General features: G+C 42.1%; 1 protein-coding gene across 2 annotated transcripts in view; it reads left to right on the top strand.

Moving 5' to 3' along the window:
- GLDN (gliomedin) overlaps positions 1-21,979 on the top strand; it is a 56,357-nt gene that overhangs the window by 8,552 nt on the left and 25,826 nt on the right. For both annotated transcript variants that reach the window (XM_043471992.1, XM_043471991.1), the window contains exon 2: positions 13,695-13,746. In XM_043471992.1, coding sequence (XP_043327927.1) covers positions 13,695-13,746 — 52 coding nt within the window. The remainder of the gene's footprint in view (positions 1-13,694; positions 13,747-21,979) is intronic.

The following is a 21,979-nucleotide window of genomic DNA, read 5'->3' as shown; positions in this document are numbered from 1 at the left end:
AATGAAGCCAACTAAAGATCACTTAAAATGCAATTTGTGGAATTGTTCAGAATGCTATAAGTAGAGTAACCCCATCTTCCGGCCACTCAGAAAGTTTCTTGTGTTCATCAAAGTGCTGGGAATTTTGGAGATGCTGCATAAGCTATATGTAAAAACTGTGAAGGACTTGGAAATGCGTTGTGGGTAAATGTACCCAAGCTAAAACAATGAGCTAGCAACTGCAAAATAATTCCCCAGTTTTTAAGTGACTCAGTGCTTTTGGGGTCTGGAATCTTTTCACTCAAAGGTGGAAAATGCCTTCTTCCTAGAGGCAACACTTGAGGTCCTTGGAATCCATCCCTCTAAATAGGCAGGCCTTTAGAGAAAATTCTTTTACAGTGAGCATCAGGGCAGTGACAGAGAAAACCAGTCCTCACTCAAGTGATGAAGGAAGGTTTCGTGGAGCAGACAGAACTGGAAATGGATAATGAAGGGTTGATGAGATTCGAGCAGGCAAGGAGGGGAAATCAGTGCAAGTACAGTTAATAACTTGAGCCAAGGTCTAGGGACAGGAATGAGCATGGTTGCAAGGCTGAGAGAGCAAGAAGCTTTCCTACACTGAGGAGTTTGGGCTGTGGGAGAGGAATTAAGGTGGCCACAGGAAGCTGAGAATGAATCTGATGAGCAATTGGGAGAATTTTCCATGGGGCACTCATGAAGGAAGCGATTTTATAGGACTGATCTGGCTGTACAATACAGGAAAGATTGCACCAGGAAGAGATGAGAGGCAGGAAGAAAGCTAGGAAGTTATTGCCTTAGTCCAGGCAGGAAATGATTCTGTCTAGCTAAGATGATGATATCAGAAATGGAGAAGATCTATAGCCTAGAAATACCACGAAATAAGGATAAGTTGAACTTGGGAACTAATTGGACATAAGGAAAGAGAAAGGAGCCACCTGGTCCACATCCCTCCAAAGATGGTGGAGTGATCAGAATTGAGGAAACTGTAGTGGGTTAGTTTAGATGTGAGAATGCTGCATTTATTTTGAGAATGAACATGAGATGAAAATAGAGGAAAAGGGGAAGGAAAACAAGAATGAAAGAATATTCAAGGAAAAGAGAATACCCTTCTTCCAAGAACTATGTGTTCTCCATCAGAGAGGTCTTTACAAGTCTAAAAAGTAAAAGTCAGTTCCCAAAGCCTATATAATGACCTCTAGAAAGAATGTTATTTCCCAGGTAGTCATTTTTATGGTTCATGGGTTCAAACCATACATATATGCTGGGTATTGAATTTAGGGAAGTCAATTACACTAAGCATAATTTGTAAATATTGATGTTCAAGGTGAACTCACGCATTCATTCTTCCGTTGATCAAAACTTTTTGAACCCCACAGAAACAGCATGTCTGTCAAACCAACAGTTTCATCCAGCCAATGTTCCACTGTTAACAACATCCACAACTGTTGTGGATGAGTATCTCAACCCAGCTGCTACTGCTGCTGCTAAGTCATTTCAGTCATATCCGACCCTTTGCGACCCCATAGACGGCAGCCCACCAGGCTCCTCTGTCCACAGGATTCTCTAGGCAAGAATACTGGAGTGGGTTACCATTTCCTTCTCCTGTCAACCCAGGGACCTCCTCTAAATATTTTCTGGACTAACCTCTCATAGCTATTCCTTGTGCAGAGGGAGGAGGGGGCTGAGCAGGGAGTAGCTTGACAAAACATCTTCACAAATGTTTTTGCTTATGTACAAAGAATGCCAAAGGGCAGAGTTTGGGATAATGAATTAATTCTTTGTCCATCCCCCCAACACTGGACAAGTTACTTAACTACCATTTATGTATACTTTTCTGACTATAAGGTGAAGATAAGCATACTTAGATAAAAATCAAAATTATCTGAAGATGCTTGTTGAAAGGAATAATGGGTGCACAGAATATTATTATTAACAGTTAGTGAAAGATTATTCCAGCAGCACTCCTGCTTCAGAAAAATCCATTAGAAGCCTGGGGGAGACAAGAGATTCTTAGCTCACTTCAGAACACTCATCTCTTCCACCCATAACCTCTTATGCACTTATCGTCTGTATCACACAACTAAAACTTTGTTTGTGTACAGTTTTGGTCTCTAATTTGTCATCTCTAGTCACCTTTGTCTCTTTAAATATATCTCACCACTCTGCTACACCATTAGCGAGGTATTTGATGAATATCTCTTCACTGATACATGCATCTACAACTCAGCAAGGGCAAATATAGACTAAGATATCTGCCAGTTTCTGAATCTAGTTTCTTTACACATGAGAAGTTTTGGAGATGAGTCCTGGAGTATTTTTTAAAGTCTTTTCTAAGAATTCTTGCTATCCATCAAATAGGAGTTTGTGTCAGGTATTGGTAAGACTGATTTAGCAGGCCTGCTCTACCTGTTGGAGATTCCTTCATTCATTTGACATGTAGTTACCTACTATATCACAGGCACTACCATGGGTGCACAAGAAACAGTATAAGCAAACCATGCGAATCCCTGTCCTGTTGGGGTTTACATTCTGGGAGGGTAGCGACAGACAAGAGCCAAGGCAAAGAAGTAAATTCCCTGCAATATTAGAAAGTGATAAGTGCTATGAAGAACAATAAAGAAGCTTGAGGATTAGGGAGCAGGAAGCGGGAGATGCAGTTAGAAGTCTTCTGGGTGGGAAAGGCCTCACTAAGAAGGTGACATTTGAACAAAAAACTTGAAGGAGGTGAGGGAGTGAGCCATGTGGAAACCTAGGGGAGGGCTCTTCAGGCAGAAGGAAGAGTGAGAGCAAAAGCTCTGAGATGGGGGAGTGTACAGAACGCACAAGGAACAGTTAGACGAGGGAGTGGGAGGGAGTAATAGGAAATGAGGTCAGAGGATAACTGGGCAGAGAAAGGACCAGAGGACCAGTTCATGTAGAGCCTTGCAGGATGTTGTAAAGACACGGGCCTTTATTGGGGGCGGGGGGCGGGGGGGTGGTCTTTGAAGGATTTTAGGCAGAGGAGTGATATGATCTGACCTGCCTTTTCAAAGGATCACTACAATGGACTAGATTCTTTGGAGGGGAAGCATGGGCAGTGGTAGCAGGGAAGCTATTTACTTGGCTATTGCAGTGAAAAAAAAGGTAGTGGCTGAGGGGTGGAATGCTAAGTGGGCTCTGTCTAGATATGTCCAATGTCAAGCTGCTAGAATTTGCTGACAGCTTGAACATGATATGTGACGTGGGGGGCGGGGGGAAGGAGTTCAATGACTTCAAAGTTAGTGGCCCAAGTAGTGGAAAGACAGAATTGTCATTAATGAGATAGAAGAACTGCAGATAGAACGGTTTTGAGGGGAATATCAAGAGTTCAGCTTGGGGTATGTTAACACCAAGATTTCTGTTAGATGTTTGAGTGAAGATATTGAAGAGGCAGCTGAACACCTGAGTCTGTGAGGGAGGGAATCCCTGTTGGCAGTGTACCCAAGAAATAGTGGAGAGGCTGAGCACGATAATATTCACTACCTGGACACAGGGAGACTATAACCAACAGTCCATCTACTCCTGAGGTGTACTGAGTCTTAGAGAGAGAAAACATCCTGTTCAACGTCACAGAGCCAGTGAGTGAAGGAACTGGCACTCACCTCAGATTTAACTGTGTCTGACTCCCCAAACCCATGTACTTTATACTCCACCTTTCAGCCCTGGGTGTTATCTTTTAATTCTGTTTACAGGGTTTTGTTTTTTTGGGGGGTGGGTAGGGGGAGAGGTTTTTTGTTGTTCAATCTCTTAAGTTGTGCCCAACTCTTTGTGACCCTATGGACTGCAGCATGCCAGACTTCCCTGTCCTTCACCATCTCCCAGAGTTTGCTCAAACTCATGTCCATTGAGTGGATGGTGCCATCCAACCATCTCATCCTCTGTTACCTCCTTCTCCTCCTGCCCTCAGTCTTTCCCAGCATCAGGGTCTTTTCCAGTGAGTCGGTTCTTGCATCAGGTGACTAAAGTATTGGAGCTTCAGTATCAATCCTTCCAGTGAATATTCAGGGTTGATTTCTTTTAGGATTGATTGGTTTGATCTCCTTGCTGTCCAAGGGACTCTCAAGAGTCTTCTCCAATACCACAGTACAGAAACATCAATTCAATGGAGCCTAGCCTTCTTTATGGTCCAACTCTCACATCCATACATGACTACTGGAAAGCCATAGCTTTGACTCTATGGACCTTTGTTGGCAAAGTGATGTTTTTTCTTTTTAATACACTGTCTAGGTTTGTCATAGCTTTTCTTTCAAGGAGCAAGTGTCTTTTAATTTTACACTGCATTTTCATTGATGTTTGAGACCACTTTTCATTCAGCACCCCAGTCTCTGTCTGGCTGACCCAGCCCTAACCAGATGTCTCTACTCAAGAGAGCATGAAAGGTTTGTGTTATTTCCCTCCAAACCAGGGGCACATCAATAGCTCCTGGTTTTGCAGTGATGTTGCTATGGGCAGGAGAGAGATGGCCATCTCTCAGGAACCCTAATAGGATAACCCTCAAATTTCTGGGCTCCCATTTTCTAGGGATTAGTGGAGTCTTTGTCAAAATTAAGTTATCTTAAGCAAATATACACAAAGAGAAACAGTAACCACATGCTAGATGTTCAGTTCAGTTCAGTTCAGTCTCTCAGTCATGTCCGACTCTTTGCAACCCCATGAATCCCAGCACGCCAGGCCTCCCTGTCCATCACAAACTCCTGGAGTTTACTCAAACTCATGCCCATCAAGTCAGTGATGCCATCCAGCCATCTCATCCTCTGTCGTCCCCTTCTCCTGCCCCAATCCCTCCCAGCATCAGGGTCTTTTCCAACGAGTCAACTCTTTGCATGAGGTGGCCAAAGTATTGGAGTTTCAGCTTCAACATCAGTCCTTCCAATGAACACCCAGGACTTATCTCCTTCAGGATGGACTGGTTGGATCTCCTTGCAGTCCAAGGGACTCTCAAGAGTCTTCTCCAACACCACAGTTCAAAAGCATCAATTCTCCGGCACTCAGCTTTCTTCACAGTCCAGCTCTCACATCCATACATGACCACTGGAAAAACCATAGCCTTGACTAGATAGACCTTTGTTGGCAAAGTAATGTCTCTGCTTTTTAATATGCCATCTAGGTTGGTCATAACTTTCTTTCCAAGGAGTAAGCGTCTTTAATTTCATGGCTGCAGTCACCATCTACAGTGATTTTGGAGCCAAAAAAAATAAAGTCTGACACTGTTTCCACTGTCTCCCCATCTATTTCCCATGAGGTGATGGGACCAGATGCCATGATCTTAGTTTTCTGACTGTTAAGCTTTAAGCCAACTTTTTCACTCTCCTCTTTCACTTTCATCAAGAGGCTTTTTAGTTCTTCTTCACTTTCTGCCATAAGGGTGGTGTCATCTGCATATCTGAGGTTATTGATATTTCTCCCGGCAATCTTGATTCCAGCTTGTGCTTCTTCCAGACCAGCGTTTCCATGATGTACTCTGCATATAAGTTAAATAAGCAGGGTGACAATATACAGCCTTGACGTACTCCTTTTCCTCTTTGGAACCAGTCTGTTGTCCCATGTCCAGTTCTAACTGTTGCTTCCTGACCTGCATACAGGTTTCTCAAGAGGCAGGTCAGGGGGTCTGGTATTCCCATCTCCTTCAGAATTTTCCACAGTTTATTGTGATCCACACAGTCGAAGGCTTGGTGTAGTCAATAAAGCAGAAATAGATGTTTTTCTGGAACTCTCTTGCTTTTTCAGTGATCCAGCGGATATTGGCAATTTGATCTCTGGTTCCTCTGCCTTTTCTAAAACCAGCTTGAACATCTGGAAGTTCTCAGTTCACGTATTGCTGAAGCCTGGCTTGGAGAATTTTGAGCATTACCTTACTAGCATGTGAGATGAGTGCAATTGTGCGGTAGTTTGAGCATTCTTTGGCATTGCCTTTCTTAGGGATTGGAACGAAAAATGACCTTTTCCAGTCCTGTGGCCACTGCTGAGTTTTCCAAATTTGCTGGAATATTGAGTGCAGCACTTTCACAGCATCATCTTTTAGGATTTGAAATAGCTCAACTGGAATTCCATCACATCGACTAGCTTTGTTCATAGTGATGCTTTCTAAGACCCACTTGACTTCACATTCCAGGATGTCTGGCTATAGGTGAGTGCTAGACATTAGGTTCCCATAAACTACTGGTCAAAAAGAAATAATATCTTTGGCTGAAGAGCACATTCTGCTCCCAGTTGACTGAGTAATCAATAATGAGGTATTAATACTTATCAAATATCCACTATATGCTCAATACCATTCTAATGCTGGCAAAGGGACCAGATGAGAGAATGGGGCAAACAGGAAGAAGATGAAAGAGTTCTTACCAATAGGTGCCTGTTTGGTTGGGGAGCCAGAACAACATGAAGGAGGGTGGTGATGCTGCTGGGCTGTAAAGGGATCAGTCAGTGGGGATGGAGGTCTTTGGGGAAGGTTGGACAGGATTTAGCTGGGCTCTGAAGATACTCATCTGAACCAAGAGCACTCAGCCCCAAGCCATCGGCATGGGATGGCCAACATTTGTTCCCTTGCACTGACTCATACCTGGACCTTTGGCTCATCTTCCTTTGGGGCTGCCAGAAGGTCATGCCTCAGTATTTCATCCACAGACATGGCAAAGCCTACCTTCTTGTCGGGATCTGTAGATTGTCATCACCACATCTTGGTTCCAGTGTGATTTCCTGCCTTTCAGAGGGATGAGTCTGGGGTAGCTGACCCCAGCTTCAGATTCCATGAGGGATTCCTCCAACACCTGTGGTCGAACTCTTCAGCAGCTGGGCCAAGTCTTTCCTAGCTTAATCCCAGGCTGATTATCTGCTCCCAGGGAGCTGTATCTAAAGGACCATTTGCATTCACATAATAGCAGCAATTTGCACAATTAAGGAGAGCCATAAAGGGTATTCAGTTGTCTAAGAAAAATGGAATTTAAGTTACAAAATAGGTCACATCTGAAAGGCGATTTGGAATTAAACAGCATTCTCCACAGCAAACCAGAGCCAGTACTTCGGGAACGGCAGAGAAGCCATGACAGGACATATTATTTCAGCAACATGCAAACTGGTGTTGATGGGCAAATTCGCTCTTTTACTTTTTTTTTAATGATCAGTCCTGAGAGTAAAATGTGAGAGGGAGGGAGTTCAAGAGGGCAACCAGCCAACCACCTGAGGCTTTGTGTGCAGATGAGCAGTGGCAGTACGTGGCATTTCGCTCTATTCATCCTGATGAGAGAAAGAAACACTTTTGATTAAGCCTTTCATTTTTGAACAGAAGAGACTGCTTGCAGTTGAGCATAATCAACTAGTAAAAATCTAGTGTCTTGTTCACATTCAAAGTAAACTAGAGATTTGCATTTCCTGTGGAATTTCACACAATTCCTTTTGCAAAATCTAAATGGTATAAAAATAGTAGTGCATGCTAAGTCACTTCAGTTGTGTCCAACACTGTGCGACTCCATGGACCACAGCCTACCAGGCTGTCCATGGGATTCTCCAAGCAAGAATACTGGAGTGGGTTGCCAAGAGATCTCCTGACCCAGGGATCAAACCCTAATCTCTTAGGTTTCCTACATTGACAGGCAGGTTCTTTACCACTAGTGTCACCTGGGAAGCCACAAAAAATGTAGATGTGGTAGAAAAGAGGACTTCTGCCCTGGAAGCCAGCTCTGGGAGCCTGGGCCAGCTACTTCACTTGATTTCTTTGGACCTCAGCTTTCTCCTTCCTCCTCCACTTTAGCCCTCTGGGTGTGTCTCCCCCTACTTCCTCTCCAATTCCTCCTGGGAGTAGAATTTGAAATCATCTGTCTAGTCCAACTCTCTCAGTTTATGGATAAGTCAACCCAAAGTAGCTCCATTCTATTTGTTTTCTATCTGGGGGGGTTGGCAATTTATATGGGAAAAAGAAAAATCTTAGGAATAATAAACAACTTGAAAATCACTAGACAGCTATTCTAGTTCATTCTACATTCACTCATCTAGAAGAAACAGAGATCTGTCCAAGTTATTCCGAGTGATGGGCGTAATGAGGAATACATGACATTGTGATTCCTATGGAAAGCTGTGTAATTAAAACCATCCTTTGGGCTCATATTAATGTTTGCATGCTCTCTTCTCTCACTCTGAATTATTAAAAACACAGCAAGTAAAAACCACCCATAATCCCACCATATCTTTTCAAATGATATAAACTAAGAAGTGAAAATTACCCTTTTATCTCCTAGTCTCAGTCTTCAAGAGGAAACAAGATCTCAATGGTTTGGCTCATGAGCCTTCAAACTTTTCTCTGTGCTTATCCAGACACATCTAAATGTTCTTTTTTAACCAAAAAGTTGTACTGTTATGTGGCTTGTGCTGTTTTTATCACTCAGCAGTATGCTTTCAAGATTAGTACACATAGATCTACTTCATTCTTTTGCATCTGTTTAATAAATGCCTTGCTATATGTGTGTTTGTGTTAGTCACGCAGTTGTGTCCAACCCTTTGTGACCCCCCGGCTGTAGCCCACCGGGCCCTCAGCCAATGTAATTCTCCAGGCAACAATACTGGAGTGGGTTGCCATTCCCTTCTCGAGGAGATCTTCCTGACCCAGGGATTGAACCCAGGTCTCCTGCATTCCAGGCAGATTCTTTACCATCTGAGCCACCAGGGAAGCCCAATAAATGCCTTACTGATAAATGTTTAGATTTTTTGCATGCTTTTGCCATCACTGTGTGGAGATGAACATTCTCGTCAGATATCCTTATATAATCTTCTTACAAGCGAGGTTCCCAGTTCATAGCATTTTCTTTCTCATAGAGGCTGCCAAATTAGTCCCATCTATTTTTAGTTTGAATTAAAGCCAACTCAAGCCAGCTGATGCCAAATTAGCTAGAAGTCCATTATTTTTCTTCAGACGCTCTTTCCTTGCCCCTGAATTGCCCAAGATTCCATGGGTTCTACTAATCCAGTGAGACCAGTTCTGTATCCAGAGAGAAAACTGGGAGATCTGGTCAGGCCACAGATGGGATCCATTTGGGCTGTCTCTTCTTCCATTGCTGCCATATGTTATAAAAGTTGAAAGCAAGTCCCCATGTATTGTGATATGTCTTCGTCCAGTGCAGCATGACCTCAAGGTGACCCTGAGATGCCACAGCATTTCTTCTGAGTGGATGGCCCCACCTCCTCAGCAAAACTCCTGACCTAAGCTATCTGGGGGTACCATTCTTTATGTTACACCCAGGTTGACAGCCGTTGTCACCTGCTCTCAAGACAAGCTGTCCTTTGGAGACCATTGACATACTTTCCTACTTGAACCCTATCTCACCAGTGGAAAAGTTCTAGGTCTGGAAACAGGTACTGTTCTGTGCACAGGGATACAGACAAAATAGCAAGTTCTCCTGCTGTCAAAATGCCTGCATTCTTTGGAGAACAGGCCTAGGTAATAAGCAAATGCATACAGAAGCCAAGCTAATATTGGATAACAGTGAGTGCTACAAAGGCTGAAAGCCTTGAGGTAATGGGGACTGGCTGCTAGGGTTACTCTCAGGTGGGGAGTCAGGGAAAGCCTTCTTAACGAGGTGACATTTGCGCTGAGGCCTTTGTGAAGATGTGAGCACAGTTTATAACAAGAACTTCTTTGCTATGTACAGCTTGGCAAAGACCAGTGGTGATGGTCAGTGTGACTGGAGTCAAACAGTGGTGGAGTGGGGGTAGATGGCCTTGAGAGAGGGCAGGGCCACGTCCTGCATGGATCCTGCCTGACACCCCCAGGGCTATGAGTTCTAAGGCTGTTTTCAGTTCACCTTTCTCAAATCCTAAATGAAGATCTAGAAAGCCTGGTATACCAAATATGACTCCTTAACTTGACAAGTTAGGTTTTATGACTTTCAATTTTCAATTTTCTGATTTTCATCCAAACTCTTAAGCATTACTATCAGAAAAAAAAAAAGTTTCGGGTTTTCTTATGGTCATACCTTTTCACACCATGTTTTACTTTGATACAATCTTATATAAACCATGTTTGTTAAAGAATATTCTCAAGTGAAGATAGACACAATTTACTGGTAAATATCTAAATTAACTTTTAGCATATAAATGAAGCCAAAAGGTCAGGAAATGAAAACTCCTTCTTTATTGCTTTTATAGAAGCTATGCTAACTCCAGACCAGTGATGAACATAAAAGAGAGAAAGGTTAATTTTCCCTATTGATGCTTCTGTTATTTCCAACTACTTCTCCTGCTGTGATCCTCCAGGCAACAAATGAGGCATTTATGAAGTCTCTAATGATTCTCTCAATGAACAATTATGCATATTTTAAGATGATAAATTTTGTAGTGCAGCTGATTGCATTAATTTATGAAAATGACTAAAAGCAATGAATCGAAATTTCTTCTGGCTATGTTATAATACTCATCTGAGTCACAACAGAAAATACAGTAGACCTGGAATCAGGAAACCTGGAGCTGAGCCCAGCTTTTCCACGAGCAAGCTGTGTGACCTTGAGTAAATGATATCACCTTGCTAAGCCTCTCTGTTCTTATCTATACAAAAGGGAGAGTCCCACTGGCCAACATACTTCAGCTCAGAGAGTTTTGGAGGGAACGGTTTGTGTTGGGAGGGACACCTGGGATTTCCTAATGCATTGCTTGGCTGGAGGTAGTATATGGATGTTTATTTTATTATTCATCTTATACTGTTGGCACACGTTTTATATTTTTGTGGTATGTATGATATATTTCACAATAAATTCCTAAAGTAGTAAGCACCTGTGACACACTTCACAAACAGTAAATACAGTACAAATCTTCCTCCAGGTCCCCTAGCAAACAAAATAAACCTAGGTAGAAAACAAAACAAATTTTCCCCTCAAATCAAAACAAGTTTTCTTTAAAAAGAGTTTGAGAGAGAAATCAGCAAAATTTTTGAATAAAACAAATGTGCATTTTGTTTTATTAAGTGTGGCATTAGTATAGCTCCCTCCCACCCTGGCTCTCTACTCCTCCTTACTTGAGGAGGAGTTTTTAGGTTTTAGTTCTCCTTTTTAGAGTTCTCTCCAGAAATAGTCTAGAAAGTCATAGACAAAGAGAGAATCTGGAAAGTAGCAAGAGAGAAAGTGTATAGAAGCATTTTCATATGTACTACTTTTTTACTTAAATGAAAGCGTGTTATACATGCTGCTCTATATCTTGGTTTTTTGGTTTTTTTTTCATTTATCTTAGAGATCTTTCAATATTGGCTTTATGGATTTAAATTTAGTCTTTTCCACAGTATTTCATTGTATGAATATGCTACAATTTCTCTAACCAGACTTCAGTGATAAATATTGAGGTTGTTTCTAACTTTTGCTCTTGCCCACATTTCTAAAATAACCATCTTTGTACATGTATCTTCTCATGCATACATGAGTCTATCTGTAGAATAACTCATAAAATATAATGGGTCAAAAGACAGATCCATTTAAATTTTAGTAGGTATTGTCAAAATGCCCTCCAAAGAGGCAGTGTCCCTTTGCATTTCCATCAACACAGTATGAGAGTGCTCCTTTCCTGATACCCTTGTGAGAAGTACTCTGTTATTCTTTTTATTTACAAACCAAAAAAGGTTAAAATAGTATTTTGTAATTTGATGTGTTTCTTCAACTATAAGTGAAGATAAGACACTCTCTTATTTTTCTTCTTTGAGCTTTCTGCCTGGATCCATTGCCCATTTTCCTTTATTTTTTTGTTCCTTTACTTATTGCTTTGTAGCGACTCTTTGTATACAAGCTCTTTGCATAATTATTCTTCTAAGTTTGTGTTTCACCTTTGTTATTGTTGATAGTATTTTATGTCTTATAGAAATGTTTAATTATTAGACAGTCGAATTTATCACATTTTCCCTATGTATAGTATGGGGATTGTTTCTTCCTTAGAAAAGTCTTTCCTACTCTAATACCATTATAAATATTTTTCCCAAGGTCTCCTTCAGTATTTTTACTAGTTTGTTTTTAACTTTAAAATTTTCAACTAATGCTGCTCAATTAACTTTTTTAGTGTAAGGAGTGAAATAGGGATCTGTATTTATGTTTTTTCCTAGATGTGTATCCAGCTGTCTCAATTCCATTTCCCAATTGATAGGGTGTCTTCCCACAGTTTTGAAATGCCACCTTACTTGGGTTTAAAAATTTATCTATGTATGAATTTGAAATTCTTAGATGGTAAATTGATAAATTAAATCATTCCTGGCATATCCAAGAGACCATCAAAACAATAGCATAGATAGAGTTTGCTTATCCCATAGCAGGCGCTGTTGTGAGTGTACTGCATGCAATCATGTATCCACATAACCGCGCTACAAGTAAGGTAGGTACTGTCAGCGCCTTTATAGCCAAGGGTGACGCAGCACAGAGGGGTTAAGTAACTTTCCCGAAGTCATACTATTTGTGAATGACAAAGCCGTGATTTGAACACAAGCAGTTTGACTTCAGGATTCATGCCTTCATCTGTACTTTCTGCTGCCTTCACAAAATAGAAAACACTCTTATGTATGCTTCCTACATCCAAGCAGCTGTTCTTAGAACTTCATATATAACTTCACTTAAGTTTCACAGCAATCCTAAAATGTTAAGTACTACTAAATAGCCCCATTTCACAGATAAGCAAACTGAAACAGAATGGAATTTGTGTTTTAGTCTCTAAGTCGTCTCCGACTCTTCTGCAGCCCCATGGACTATAGCTGCAACTGTAGCCCACCAGGCTCCTCTATCCATGGAATTCTCCAGACAAGAATACTGGAGTGGGTTGCCATTTCCTTCTCCAGGGGATCTTACTGACCTAGGGATCGAACCTGCGTCTCCTGCATTGACAGGCAGATTCTTTATCACTAAGCCACTAGGGAAGTGGAACTAGAGAACAGAAAGAGGGGGATGGTGTGAGATGAGGCCAGGTACGGAGGAATTTTGCTGTATCTTTAGAGCAGCAAGGCATCACCAAAATGATTGAATCAGGGCTGACCTGATCAGATTTGGGTTTTGTGAAGCTCACAAGCAACAGCATGGAAAACTAATGGGGGGAGGAGTATAAAATGGTGTGTGGGAATCTTGTGTCAGGCTGACAGCACGGTGCAGTGACCATGCACTCCAGATGGCCATCCAGTGGCAAGTAAGCAGCGTCCCCATGACATGAGAATCACTGCTCTAAGCGCAGTTTCCACACGCCGTGCATGGAGCTCCCTAACCCTAAAGGCAGCTATTCATATAATTTACATTTTCAGAGGAAAACAAAACGTCAAGGAGTCAAGCACCTTACCCATACCCACTCACAGATTTAAGTATGTGCTTCAGACTGCTAAGTCCACCAGTCCTGTTTATTCAGATCCATAGATTGAGCCCTTCAGACACTGGGGAGCCAGCTTGGGTTTAGATTTGGCTGTTCCTCCCCCATCCTCTGCCTTCTCAGAGTTTGATAGAAATCAAGGAGATTCTGTTGATGATGTCGATGGAGATAGTTGCTGATACAAGAAAAATGTTTATCTTTAGATCTTTCAGGGGTGTCTTTTCAGTTTTAGGTTAACTTTTCCTTGCACTTCTACCTATTCTTCTGAGGCTATTTTGGAAATTTTTGTAATTGTTTTCTGCTTGTCTGAATAAAGAGCAAGTTCAGGGTCTACTGCCTACCGTGCTGCTGGTAATGGACCTCTCTTCCCACAGATCCGAGTGATGGTGGACCTATGCAACAGTACCAGGGGTATCTGCCTCACAGGTAAGCTGGCCAGCACTGACCAAGAGCAGCTCACACGGGGAGCGCAAGAGCAGCTCACACGGGGAGCTCACACGGGGAGCGAAGGGTCTCGGAACTCCTTAGCTTTATGGAAGTGCTTGTTGGTTTACTTGTATACCAGATGTTTTCGATGGGCTAAAACTCAGTAGTAACATAAATTTTGAAAAATAATAGTATTTTTGGTATTGCCATAGACTTCCAGCCATGGAAAATAACTAGGTCTTGGGTAATTAGAAATGTGTGGCACCTTGAACTGAGGCCAACACTAATTCCCATTAGTGTTTTAAAAGGGAGAAGAAAGGGAAAAGACCTTAAGTAGTAGAGAGAGAGCCCTTATCAGAAGTAGTTATTTCCCCATATCGTACAGATAGCTTAAATGGGAAGCTCTAGATGCAAACTGCTAATTAGTTAAGAAAACGTTTTTTATGATGATTTCTCTGTGCGGTGCCTACTATGTGCTCAATGGGACTGGAGATTGGTCACACCCTGTCCCCTTCTATTTAATGAATCAAAGACAAATAGAAAGGAGGGAGGGAATTAACCTCAAGGTACGCCAAGCCTTAGGACCTGGAATGGCTGATGGATGGAGCAGGGGAAGAGAGGCATGGTGTTTGGTTTTCTTTGGCTGCAAGGCATGTGGGCATGCAGGATTTTAGTTCCCCTGACCAGGAATCAAACCGAAACCCGTGTCCCCTGCAGTGGAAGGGTAGAGTCTTAATCACTGAACAGCCAGGGAAGTGCCTGGGGAGTGGTCTTGGTGTGATTATACCTGACTCTAGCAGAGATTGGCTTCTCACCTCATGGGAAGAGTGCGTGCCCACTGCCTTCAGAGCTCACAAGCTCACGTGGGGAACGCTGCGCTGGCGAAAGGGCTGAGGACAGAAGGAGTACCCAGAAACACTTTAGATTATGGGAGTACATGTTGATTTGCTTTTACCAGACATTTTTAATGGGCTAAAAATCAATTATAATTATGAAAAATAATAACATTTTCATTATTACCATAGCAGTATGACCATGGAAAATAGCTAGGTCTTGGGTAATCAGAAATGTGTGGTACATTGGACTGAGGCCAGGCACCCGGTTCATCACCCTCTGCCCCGACCAGGTACTGACCACCAAGGACAGACCGACAGTGCCCGGTCTCAGACACTGCACTTCCTGTCTCTTTGAAGGGGGTGCAGCGTTCTGAGCAAACAGAGGGAAGTTATTTTTGCGTTAAAAATCTATTATGGAGAGGTCTGGATCTAGATGGCAGGGTAGGAAGATCCTGAGCTCTCATCCTTCCGTGGACACACCGAAACTACAGCTACTCGCAAAACAATGATCTCCGAGAACAACCTGAAGTCTAGCAGAGCAGATTTTCTAAACTAAGGACAGAAAGAAAAGGACACAGTGAGGGACCCATGTAGGATGAACAGAGACACAGTCTAGTCGAACCCACACCCCCAGTGTGGCAACCCACAAGCAGGAGGGATGTCACAGCCACAGAGATCCCCGCCGAAGAGCAAGGGGTCGAAGCCTCACATCAGGCTCCCCAGTCAGTGGGACGTGCATGGGCAAGACAAGCCCCTACAACTCCTGGATTCGAAAACCAGTGAGGCTTTTGTTCAGGAGAGCTGGAGGGCTGTGGGAATCTGGGACTCTGCTCCTTGCATACACATTCATTCACTCTAACTTCCAGCACAGAGGCAGCAGCTTGAAAAGTGCTTGGGTCACAGGAGAAGGAGATTCACTGATGAATTTTAAGGCATGTGCTGGAGGGACAGGGATCTGGAGGAACTTTCTCTGGGAATGGAAGCACTGGCAGACACCGTTTCTGTCACTCTCCACCAAACTGACACTGTGTGCCCCACCCTGATGCCCTTCTGAGAACCGACGTCAGCCAGTCCCTCCAAAATACTTCTTGCCCTGCCCTACCCAGAGGGCAGCCCTAGCTGGCACCAGCACCCCTCCAAAGCAGCTCCCACTTTAGGGGGCCAGCCCCACACCACAGAGCACTCACAATAGTCCCAGCCTGGCCTTGAAGCCAGTTGCACTGGAGGCTAGCTCCACACATCAGCAGGCCCGCAGCAGTGCTCTGGTGACCAGGGGCAATTGCACCTTCTACATAAGACCACTCTTCTACAACTAGGAGATATAGCCGACATCCCTAATACATAGAAACAAGCACAGAGAGTTAGGCAAAATAGAGAGACAAAGGAATACCTTTCAAGTGAAAAAAAAAAAAAGACAAAACACCAGAAAGGAGCTAAATTAAACAAAGATAAGCAATTTACAAGATAAAGTGTTCAAAGTAACAGTCATAAAGATGCCCACTGACTTGAGAAAACAATGGATGAACTCAGTGATAATTACAACAAAGAGAGAGAAAATATAAGAAAAAAGAACCAATCAGAACTGAAGAATGCAATAAGTGAAATGAAAAATACACTAGAATGAATGAACAGCAGATTAGAGGATGCAGAACAGATCAGCAGTCTGGAAGACTACAGTCTAGAAGAACAGTGGGAACCACCTTATCAAAACACTGAAAAGAAAACAGAACTTTAAACAATCAGATAGTTTAAGAGACCTCTGGCTCAAGAGTACTAACATTTGCATCACAGGGGTCCCAGAGGAAGACAGAAAGAGAAAGGGACAGAAATCCTACTTAAAGAAATAATGTCTGAAAACTTCCCCTTGCCTGTCAAAGGAAACAAATATCCAAGTCCAGGAAGCACAGAGAACCCCCCAAAAAGATGAACCCAAAGAGGTCCACACCAAGACACATTATAATTAAAATATCAAGAATTAAAGAGAGCATCTTAAAACCAGCAAGAAAAAAAACCTAATTATATACAAGGAAACCCCCATTAAGACTATCAGCTGTTTTTTCAGCAGAAACTTTATAGGTGGGAAGGGAGTGGCATGAAATATTGAAAGTATTGAAAGAAAAAAATTTACAGCCAAGAATACTTTACCCAACAAGGTCATCACTCAGAATGGGAGACATAAAGAGTTTCCCAGTCAAGAGAAAGTTTGTAAAGGAGTTCATTACTACTAAACAGGCAGTACAAGAAATGTTAAAAAAAAAAAATTCTTTAAATGGAAAAGAAAAGGCCATAGTTAGAAATAAGAAAATTATGAAAGAAAAACATCTCCATTGTAAAGGCAAACATATAGTAAAGGTAGTGAATCAACTACCAAGAAAGTTAATGTTAATTTAAAAAAAACAAAATGTAGTAAAATTATCTATAACTAAAATAATTAGTTAAGTGATGCACAAATAAAAAGATGTAAAATATGATGTCAGAAACATAAAATGAAGGAAAGGAAGGTAAAAGTGTAATACTTGTAGAACGTGCTCAAACTTAAGTGACCACCAACTTAAAAGAGACTGTTCTATACATAAGTTGTTATATGTGAGCCTTTAACTAAGGAGACAAAAGTCTGGTACTCAGAAAACTGGGCTTTCCATGCGGCTCAGTGGTAAAGAATCTCCCTGCCAATGCAGGATACAAGGGTTCAGTCCTTGGGTCAGGAAAACCCCTTGGAGAAGGTAATGGCAACCTCCTCCAGTATTCTTGCCTGGGAAATCCAACGGGCAGAGAAGCCTGGCAGGCTACAGTCCATGGGGTCACAAAAGAGTCAGACACAGCGACTAAACAACAAAAACAACTCAAAAGACTACATTTCAATTCAGTTCAGTCTCTCAGTAATGTCTGACTCTTTGTGACCCCATGGACTGCAGCACGCCAGGCCTCCCTGTCCATCGCCAACTCCCAGTGTTTAATCAAACTCATGTCCATCGAGTCAGTGATGCCATCTAACCATTTCATCCTCTGTTGTCCCCTTCTCCTCCCACCTTCAATCTTTCCCAGCATCAGGGTCTTTTCCAATGATTCAGTTCTTCGCATCAGGTGGCCAAAGTATTGGAGTTTCGGCTTCCAATGAATATTCAGGACTGATTTCCTTTAGGATAGACTGGTTGGATCTCCTTACAGTCCAAGGGACTCTCAAGAGTCTTCTCCAACACCACAGTTCAAAAGCATCAATTCTTCGGTGCTCAGCTTTCTTTATAATCCAACTCTCACATCCATATATGACTACTAGAAAAACCATAGCTTTGACTAGATGGACCTTTGTTGGCAAAGTAATGTCTCTGCTTTTTAACATGCTATCTAGGTTGGTCGTAGCTTTTCTTCAAGGCACTGATAAAAGAAACTGAGGATGACACAAATAGATGGAAAGATGCATTGTCTTCATGAACTGGAAGAATTAAGATTGTTAAAATGACTATACTACTCAAAGCAATCTACAGAGTCAATAAAATCCCTATCAAAATGCTAATGTTATTTTTCACAGAACTGAAATAACCCTAAAATTTGTATGAAACCACAAAAGACCCCACATAGCCAAAGCAATCTTAAGAAAGGTGAACAAAGAACTTCAAACTTCCTCATTTCAAACAGTATTGCAAAGATAGTAATCAAAACTGTATGATTCTGTTTAAAAAAAATATTGGAGTATAGTTGATTTACAGTGTTGAGTTACTGTGCTCAGTGTTGAGCACAGTGAATCAAAACTGTATGGTACTGGCACGGAAATAGACACATAGATCAATGGAATGGAATAGATGCTTCTATCATCAATTAATTTATTATGACAAGGGAGCCAATAACAGACAGTGGAGAAAGACAATCTCTTCAATAAAATGGTGTTGGGAAACTGGATTGCCACATGCAGAAGAATGACACTGGGTCACCATGTGCAAAAATAAACTCAAAACAGATTAATGAACTAAATATAAGATTTGAATCTGTAAAACTCCTAGAAGAAAACAGGAAGTATACTCTTTGACATCAGTCTTAGCAATAAATTTTGGCTCTGTATCCTCAGGCACAAGCAACAAAAGAAAAAACATTAAAAATCTTTTGCACAGAAAAGGAAATCATCAACAGAAAAGGCAACCAAGCAAATGGGGGAATATATTTGCAACTGATTTATCTGATAAGTAGTTAATATTCAACATATTGAATATATGAAGAACACAATATAAAAATCTATTTAATTAAAAAATGGGTAGAGGACATGAATAGACATTTTTCCAAGGAAGACATACAGATGACCAACAGACACATGAGGAGATGCTCATTTTCACTAATCATCAAGAAAATGAAATTTAAAACCACAATGAGATATCACCTCATTCATGTTAGAATGGCTGTTATCAAAAAGACAACTAAAAATAAGTGTCAGGGAGATGTGGAAAAGGAACTCTCATGTACTGTTGGTAAGATTGTATATTGGTGCAGCCACTATGGAAAAGCCACAGTATGGAGGTTCCTTAAAAAATCAATAATAGAAGAAGCATATGATCCAGCAATTTCACTTCTGGGTATTTATCTGAAAAAAATAAGCTAATTAGAAAAGATATATGCACCCCTGTCTTCACTGCAGCATTATTTATAATAGCCAAGATATGAAAACAACCTCAGTGCCCATTGATATATGAATGGATAAAGAAGGTATGGTATAAATACACACAGTGGAATACTACTCAGTCATTAAAAAAGAATGAAATTTGAAGCAAAATGGATGGACCTAGAGGGTAATATGTTAAGTGAAATAAGTCTGACAGAGAAAGACAAATGTATGATTTCACTTGTATATGGAATCTAGAACACAAAACAAGTGAACAAACATAATAAGACAGAAACAGACTCACGGATACAAACAGGGGGTTGCCAGAGGAGACAAGGGGGAGGGGTTAGGGGATAAGTGAAATAAGTGAGGGAGATTAAGGGGTACAGATGTCCAGTTATAAAATAGATGAGTCATGGGAGTGTAGGGTCCAGCATACGGAATACGGTCAATATCATCACAGTAACTTTGTACTGTGAAAGGTTACTAGACTTGTGGTGATCAATTGTTGAATAATGATGTACTACACCTGATACTAATATAATTTGTATGCCAACTTTTCTTCAATTAAAAAAAAATTCTATTATGGAGTAAATACACAGATCTCATGGACTTTAAAGATAACCACAAGACTTTGAAGCCATTTGGAGCTTGTGTTGGGTCTCCTCAGTCTAAGGCTCCAGGCTCTGAGGAGGTCCTGGTCACTTCACAGGGCTGCACTGGGGAAGGCTGAGAACCCCTGCACAGCGTGCATGGACTCGTAAGAAACCTATGCTGCAGTAGCTCCAGGACCTCTCATTACCTACCAGGCATTAGGAACTCTGGTTGCGTTTGTAGAATGACTAAATCTGTGATTTTTCTGAGTGATTAATGGGGGTGGTGGGCTAGCAAGAAAGATGCTTCCTGGAGGAACTCTGAGTCCAAACCTGACTCTTGTTGGTTTAGTTTAACCTAAGAGAGAAAAGCTGTAATCCTGTGGCTTCTTAGAAAATGCTAATTGAGTTATTACTCAAGTCACATTTCAGTCCTCACAGAAAATTAAATATCTTCAGAACAGCTTGGTCCTTTATTCTGAAACCCTTGTGGCTTAAACACCTTTCTTACATCTCTGGGAGTCCCTTTTCAGCGTTGCTGCGTGTGACAGTAATGAGCGCTAGAGAAATGCTCAAATGGATAAAATTACAGGCACAAAAGCCCTGTTGAGAGGCACAGGAAAAGCCTCTTCCTTTTTGATTTTTATAGTGATAGAATGAGAGCCAGGCTGTTCAGTGAATGTGGGCCAGAGCTATTGAGACCACTTAGGGGAGATTGGCGGGATCGCATCTGTGCTGGAGATGGGTTGAGGAGGTTATTCTTTGGCACCTAAAAATGCTTTTCAAAAGCCGGTTCCTTTCTTCATGACAGCTTGAAATTGGGTCTTCTTTTACACAGGAAGCTCTTCAATTAAAACTTAGGTGTGAAAAGTACAAGTTGTATGTACTTTTTTACAAGGCAAGGAGGTACCCAGGGATAGGCCAGGCTGCCTGGATTGGGGGCGGGGAGGTGAGAGGACCCAGGACTGAACTGGGGAGCTTCAGGGGGAGAGGCAGAGAGCAGTGGTCCAGAGGTTACAAGGTTACAAGGCTCCCAGATGATGCCTTCAGGAAGGGTTGCCAGTACAGACCCTGGGTTTGGGCCTAAGAACAAGATCTAGCTCTTCACTGGAGTCATCTTTGAAAAAGCAGGTGCTTGTGACTTGAGGCTAGTCCAGCTGTGACCAGGAAAGCCTCTTCCTGTTCCTTTCCCAGGACTCAGCTGTGATTGCTCTGGGGACAAGGACAGATGCCGTGTAGTTTTGTGCAGTCTGTGACATCTCAGGTGAATACTGAGGGCAGTTCACAAGCCAGAGTAGGCAGGCTTTAGGATTTTGCTAATGCAGAGTTTGTCAAATGACATATGGTTTTCTGGATGCATCTTACCCCTGATCCCAGGTTTCCTTGGGACCCCAGAAGCATGTCTTCTGGAAGAGCAGGTTATCGTGAAGAAGGCAGGTCTTGGGTAATCCTTCACTTCCAGTGGCCTCCACATATAGGCTTGTTGGAAAATCTCTAAATCATCATATTGCTGAACTGCTTGTTGGGACCAAGATGCTTCAAACCCACAGTCCCCATTCTCCTTGCAGAGACATGACTCCAAGTCTGTGATAACACTTCTTATCCTATACCCAGGCATCAGTTGTGGATCACTGTTGCTACCTAGCATGGCCTCAGGTCCCAGGTCATTCTTTTCTGGTGTTGCAGAAAGTTGTACTAACTGATTGGAGTTGGTACTTGAAATAATATTCATTTGCCATTTCCACTCTTCTCATTTTTAAGGTTGTCATGGCCATAATCCAAAATTGAAATGCACCAAATAAATGAGATTAGACCAAAGCTCCACTTTAATGGGGCATGTGGGGAAAGATGCACACTTTTCCATGTCAGGTGCCCAGGGACTGGCAGAATAGCTGGCAGCAGGGCCAGTTGCAGAGGGTGGACCAGCACACAGAGGGTGGGAACTGAGGCCTCAAAGCTGTAGCCAGTCCAACCCAAGTGGGAAGCCCCCTTCTTAGCATGGAACCTTGTATTAGTGCACTGGTGGCAGGCCCAGGGAACAGCTCTATGTACAGCCTTAATATGAACGTGGCTGCCTATGCATGTTCCTAGAGGGTCTGTTATTCCAGAAGGGGACAAGGGTCAGGAGCTGAGAAAACATCCTGCAAGACAGTTTTCTAGTGGCTAGTTGGCACATGTTATTTGACATCTGACATTATTATAATGACTCATATTTG

Source organism: Cervus canadensis, chromosome 6 (genome assembly GCF_019320065.1).
Source record: "Cervus canadensis isolate Bull #8, Minnesota chromosome 6, ASM1932006v1, whole genome shotgun sequence".
Classification (NCBI taxonomy): Eukaryota; Metazoa; Chordata; class Mammalia; order Artiodactyla; family Cervidae; genus Cervus; species Cervus canadensis.
The sequence above is the reverse complement of the archived record's forward strand: the minus strand, read 5'-3'. Positions and strand labels throughout refer to the sequence as shown.